This window comes from Rhinolophus sinicus, linkage group LG13 (genome assembly GCF_036562045.2).
Source record: "Rhinolophus sinicus isolate RSC01 linkage group LG13, ASM3656204v1, whole genome shotgun sequence".
Classification (NCBI taxonomy): Eukaryota; Metazoa; Chordata; class Mammalia; order Chiroptera; family Rhinolophidae; genus Rhinolophus; species Rhinolophus sinicus.
Window position 1 is genome coordinate 16,700,841 of NC_133762.1, and position 6,431 is coordinate 16,707,271.

General features: G+C 60.8%; 1 protein-coding gene across 1 annotated transcript; it reads left to right on the plus strand.

The window, feature by feature from the left end:
- Positions 1–397: 397 nt before the first annotated feature.
- On the plus strand, positions 398–5,053 carry SAMD10 (sterile alpha motif domain containing 10). The gene is made up of 5 exons (XM_074318198.1): positions 398–687; positions 2,428–2,609; positions 2,687–2,858; positions 3,290–3,430; positions 3,619–5,053. Exons 1-5 carry the CDS (start codon positions 597–599, stop codon positions 3,639–3,641), a joined length of 609 nt encoding a protein of 202 aa, XP_074174299.1. The 5' UTR covers positions 398–596; the 3' UTR covers positions 3,642–5,053.
- Positions 5,054–6,431: the final 1,378 nt, after the last annotated feature.

Here is a 6,431-nt window from a genome sequence, read left to right on the forward strand (position 1 = left end):
CTTCTCTGGGGAAGCAAGTGCCCATTTGAGGGAGAGACCTCTGGAGAGATCTGGAGAATGCGAATTAAAGGAGAAAATTGAGGTAGAAAAATGGAGGGAAGTGGTTTGTTTGAAGGGATGGGTCTGGTCTTTGACCTGGGCCCCAGGGGGCAGAAGGTCCCAGGATGGGTAGGACGCCCCCCACGACAGACACACACACACACACACACACACACACACACACACACACACACACACACAGAATGTGTCCTTACTTCCCTGCTTCACAGGCCCCTGCAGACGCCTGGACCCCTAAAGGTGCCCAGTCACTCGTCCTTGGAGCCTTGCCCAGGTGCGCAGGGACGCCCCTTGCCCTGGCAGACACTCTTTGCATACGCAGACCCGCGCGCCGCCGACACACCTCGGAGCTCCCGGAGCGCGCCCAGCTCTCAGGGCTCAGCGGCAGGTGCCTCGCCGCGCAGACTCGCCGGGCGCGGGGACCGGCTCCGGCGCGGGGCCGGCTGGGACGGGGCGGTGGCGCGCGTTCCCCGCCGGCCACACGGGCCGCCCTGCGCCCGGCGAGGGGCGTGTGCACGGGCACGGGCCCCGCGGGCCCCATGTTCACGGAGCTGAGGACCAAGCTGAGCCCCCCGCGAGGCCGCGCCGGGGCTGTGCGCGCCGGCTTCGGGGAGCGCCGGGATGTGGACGGTGAGCCGGGCTGAATCCGGGCGCAGGGATATCGTGGGCTGGGGGCTTGGGAACCGAGAGGGACGGGGGCGGGACCTGGAGGACTTGAGCTGCGGCAGTGGACAGAGAAGGGGGCGCGTCCTGACGGATCTGGGGTCCCTTGTGTCTTTGTGCTGCGCTGGGGGCGAGGTGGGGCGGCCTCAGGCCTTGGGGATCAGCGCACCCTTGGCTTGGGGGAGGTGACCGGCCGGGGCTTCTGTCCCCAAGCTCGCACCACCGTGCGGTCACCTTTTTTTTCCGCGCGCGGAGAAAACCCTCCCAGCCTTTGCGTTGGAGCGAAGAAGGGGCCGGGGCCACAGCCGTGATCGTGCGCCCCCACCCCATTTTCTACGGGAATTACGACGTTGGGGCTGAGAGGGAGGGAGGGAAGGACGGACGTACCCACAGAGATCCCTCCCCCCAGCGCGGGCAGGAAATGGGCGGGTCCCGTTGACCCGGGACAGGTGCGACGCCCACGGAGGTGTCGGACTGGTTTACCCAGGCCTGGCCCTGGCGAGGCGAGGCCATGCGACCCCAGGGCCTGTTCCCTGAAAGGTCTCGGCTTTAATTCTTTTCCCACGGTACCAGAAGCCACCTCGAGGCGGCGGCCACACTCTCAGTCTGACCCTAGACCTCAAATTTAGAGTCACCTGTGGTTTTCTGATAGTGGAAAGTTGCAGGAATGCGGTGGAAGGAGGGGAGCAAGATGGGAATTTCCCCCATTACTGAGATCTGGGCACAGGGCCAAATCCTGCCCTAGGGGTGGGGGGCTGTGTCCGTGGGAGGGAAGGTCTCCCTGCTGAGTCAGGACCTGGATGCTGTAAAGATGCACATCACACAGAACCTTCGTCCATCCGTTCATTCATCACAATGCTTCTGGGCACCTCCTTTGCACCAGGACCTGTGCAAGGTCTCGGGAGGGGCAGTGAACAGGCGACTGCTCCTCCCCCACTCAGGTCAGCAGCCAGCCCAGAAATGATGAGAAAACCAAAGTGTTGACGAGTGTAATGAAGTTGGTATGGGAAGAGAGCGCCAGGTGTCACTAGGGGTCCCTGAGCACGTGGCTGCAGCCTGTGGGCCTGTGCTGAGCAGTCCATGGCGGCTGCAGAGCCACCATGCACAGCCGTCACCCTGGGTTGGCAACCCTGTGGTAGGTGGGGGAGCAGGAATCCCGGTGCTGGCTTGCCCAGAGTTTAGGCTTCTTGTCCATGAGTCACAACCAGTGAGCACAGCTGGGCAGGGCCAAACCTCACGTGGCCAGGATGGCTGCAGAGATGGCACAGTCTGTGGCAAAAGGCCTGCAGTGCACCCAGGGGGTCTCCTCACCATACGGGCCTCCCAGTACACCGGTCCAGTGTTTCCTCGTAGGTAGGGCCTGTGTGTGCACCCTGGTTCGGTGTGGCATGTGCCAGCCCAAGGCAAGAGTGAGCTGAGGGCTGTCCCAGGAGAGCCCTACCTCTGACTGTAAGTCTTAGGCTCCCCCGTGGGCGTCTGCTCTCAGAATCCATTTGGCTCCCCAGAACGTGTACTGTGGACTTGGAGGGTACAGGCGTTCCAGTTCTTCAGCTTTGGGCTGGGTGGGGCCCTCAAGACAGCTCTCGACACTTCCTTCTGCATTTGGGAAAGTGGCTCCTTCCTCAGTGGAGGGGAGGTGGGCTGAGGGACGAGGGGAGCCTCTGGCTGGGCCCCTGACCACTCTGACCAGGCACCCCTCCTCCACAGCCACTGCCCACTTCAGCTTCTGCCGGACCCTCCTGGAGCACACGGTGTCCACCGAGAGCATCCCCTGCCACCTGCCTAGGACACCAGGCACCAGCCTCACGTGGCATGATTCACGAAGTCAGAGGGCAGCAGGTGGCCGGCCAGTCAAGCTCCTGCAGCAGCCTGGCACAGAGACCCCCCAGGTACCCAGCCACCGTACCCGTCTCAGCCCCTGCCCTCCCCACCACCTCGTTCTATCTGCTGCCCCTCTCCCTTACAGGGCTGGCTGTACTCTGACCACTGTGGCCTGTACCACACGAGTCCCTCATTGGGTGGACTGACGAGGCCTGTGGTCCTGTGGAGTCAGCAGGACGTCTGCAAGTGGCTCAAGAAGCACTGTCCCCACAACTACCTCGTCTACGTGGAGGCCTTCTCCCAGCACGCCATTACCGGTGCTGTGGGGCTGGGGGCTATGGGGCTGGGGGCACAGGGATCCCAGGAGAGCTTGTCCTTTCTCCTCTTCCTACCCTCTCCTGTTTCCTCCTGAGTCAGCCTCTCCTCCGGTCTTTGTCTCTGCGGAACCTGCCACTGTGTCTCCCAGCCTCTCTGTGTCTTCATATGGCTTTCCTCTGCCTCTCCCTGCCTGCCTCTCCGCATCGGTGTGTCTGTCTCCCTGCCCATTTCCTCTCTCTCCTCCTCCCTTTCCCCCATCCCCCTCCTGCCCCCCCCCCCCCGTCTCTCTGCATCTATGTGTCTCTGCGTCCCTCCCCCCATTTCCTCAGTCTCCCTCTCTGTCTCTGAGTCTCGGCCCCCTCCCCCCGTGCCTTGGCTTCGATTGCCCACCGGAAGTTGACTTCGGCCCCGCCCCTCTCCCTGCCCCCAGGCCGGGCGCTGCTGAGGCTGAACGCAGAGAAGCTGCAGCGCATGGGGCTGGCGCAGGAGGCGCAGCGGCAGGAGGTACTGCAGCAGGTGCTGCGCCTGCAGGTGCGCGAAGAGGGGCGGAGCCTGCAGCTGCTCAGCCAAGGTCAGTGGGAGGAGCCAGGAGTGCCTTAGAGGCGGGGGAGGCGAGAGGGGGCGGGGGGCGGGGCTGGAGGCCCTGAGTGTAGGGTGGGTGGCTGGACTCTGCTGTGGGACCCCAGTAAGGGCCATCCTGAGCCCATGGCAGAGGGGACGATGCCAGAGACCCCCACTCCTCACCCCTTCCACCCATAGCTTCCTTCGGAAACATGTCTTAGCTGCTGCCTGAGGCCTGAATCCCAGACCCCAGCACTGTGACCGGAGCCCATGGCAAGGACGAGGCAGAGCTGGCCATGCAGCCCCTCTTGGACCCTGCAGGCATCCCCAGGGGCCGAGCCGGGCCCAATGGACAGGTGTGACCAGATTTGCCCGTCCAGCCACCTGTGGTTGTGCATTCTGGGCTATGCCTAGGGTCGGGTGCGTGGAGGCTACTTGAGTGTGGCCCCTTCTCCCAGGACCTGAACCAAGGCCCACCCCTGGTGCTGCTGGCAGCATGTGGGGCAGCCACCTGGGGCCAGAGTGGGGTTTGGATGGTCCCCAAACTCCCAAGGAGTGATTATTTATATTCCCTTCACCCATGTTGACGTCTGTCCCCCATTGCTGGCTGAGTCACGTTTCCTTGGGGCATCCTTCCCTCTCCCAGGATGAGAGGTCTGTCTGTCTACCCACTTGTCCAGTTCAACACCCTCCTCCAGCACCTAGAGAACTGCCCACAGAGGTGGGATAAACTGCCAACGCTCCCTGTGCCCAGCCCCTGACCCTGCCAGACAGGCTCAACTCACTGCCCAGATGATGGTCATCAGTGTCCATCTGGCCAGGCACCCTCCCCCTCACCATGCCCCCATCTATTCACTGCAACTGAGGTGAGGCAGGTCCGGGATTGCCCAAGCGCCCGAGAACTAACATGGCACGATAGGGCCCCCTACCTGGCGCCCAGCACTGGGCTCAGCAGTGTCCTGGCCTGAGGTTTGGGAAAGTTACCCTCCTCTCAGGGTCATGGAGACCACTATGGAGACAGAGGAATGGGCGGGTATTCCCGGGGAAATCCAGATCACAAAGAGACTGTCCTGAGGGCTATGGCCGCGCCCCCCCACCCCCACCAGAGACCCAGCAGGCACCTGAATAACCACTCCCTCCTGGCCCCAAGGGCTGAGGTTTGGGGCTGGTGCTGCCCAGCAGAGGGGACAGTGAGGGCTGTCCTGCTGCCTTGTCCCTCTTGTTTCTCTGCCCTCCCACTCCCCTGGGGGGCTCTGAAAACCTCAGATGGGGGGGTGCAGACCAGGCTGAGCACCCTGCCCCGCTCTGTTCCCTGTGCTGGCTTCCAGAGAGGAGGTTGGTTGGTGCATGTCACGTGTGGAATTTGGACAATTGGCCTGGTGCCCCCCCATCCTGTATGTACCCCCATGGGAAGGCCCCTTGTCCTGTCTGGCTGCCCTGAGTGTCCCTGTCCACCTTGTGCCATCACAATGGCGCCCTTCCCAGAGGGCCCTTCCCATCTCTGCCTCCCTTCTCCTTCCTTTGTCTTGCTTCCCTAACGCCCCATCCCCAAGCTCCTGTCCTGTCGTCTTTGTTTTGTGTTCACTTTTTATATTCTGATAAAAAGACCAGAAATAAACCTGGTTCTCAAGTGCCCCAGTGTGGTGCCCAGCTGAAGTCATCGGGGAGTGTGGGGGTGGGCACCGCCCTGGGTCTGGGATGAGGGGGTTCCCAGCCCAGCTGCCCCCAGCCCTGACCACCAGGGGGCAGTGATGTCGCATCCTGGCAGGGTGCCTGTTTATGCCAGGCGTGGGGGAACCAAAGGCAAAGGCTGGAACTGGGCTCGGGCTGGTGGACGGCACTCAGAGGCACACAGGTGTGATAGGTTCCTGGCTCTGCCATAACAAATGATGACAACTGAGAGGCTAACACAACAAACTCCTCTCACAGTTCTGCAGGCCACACATCTGAAATGCATCAGGGCCTGCTCCTCCCGGGCTCGGGAGAGAACTTTCCTTTGCTCTCCCAACTCTGGTGGCTGCCTGGAAATTCCTGGGTTCACAGACACCTGGACCATGTGGTCACATCACCTTTGATCTCCCAAACCTCCCTTTTATAAGGACACTTACCACTGGATTTAGGCGCCACCCGGATAATCCAGGACGATCTAATTTCCAGGTCCTTAACTCAATCACATCTGCAAACACCCTTTTTCCAAATAAGGTTATTCATAGGTTCCAGGGATTTGATGCGGCTGCCTTTTGGGGACCCCCCCATTGGAGCCCCCCACAGGGCAGTGCCCTGACATAGGAATATACAGGTCATAGCACATGCCCTGACATGTACCCAGGCAGCAGCCAGACACACAGATAGTAACAGAGGCATAAACCAACCACTGCAGTCTGAACACAGATACCAACACTCAGAGACAATGACACCAGTATCCACACCCACAACAACACACCCCAACACAGCATCCCAGACACACAATGACCACCTAACATACAGAAACACATGGGGCCTTGCACACCCTGTATACAAACACATGATATTGCATGACGCCCTGACCTCCAGACATGCTGCAGCCTGGACATGTCTGCGAGATCCAGACACACCCCCATGCCCTATGTCCAGTCACCTGGGTACTGACATTACAGACAGGCATCTTGCCACCTAGTACAGGATACAGACATACTGTGACACTGATGTTCAAACAGGATGCCACCTGACATACATGGTCACTCGGACACAAACCCACTGACATTGACATGGCACACACACAGACATGCAGACTTACATGGGGAATGCTGACAAAACTGGATGCACCTCAGGGCACAAACACTGACCCCTCCTGAAATCCTGAGTGTCCTGTCCTCAGGGTGGGCCCAGTCAATGACAGAGGGACATTCCTTCTTCCTCCTGAGGTCACACAGACCTCTCTCTGGCTCTGATTTCCAAGAGAAGGACTGACTGACTGACCCCTCCACAAAGGGCCTCCACCTTGCTTCTGTGTGAGCACTTTGTGCTGGCAT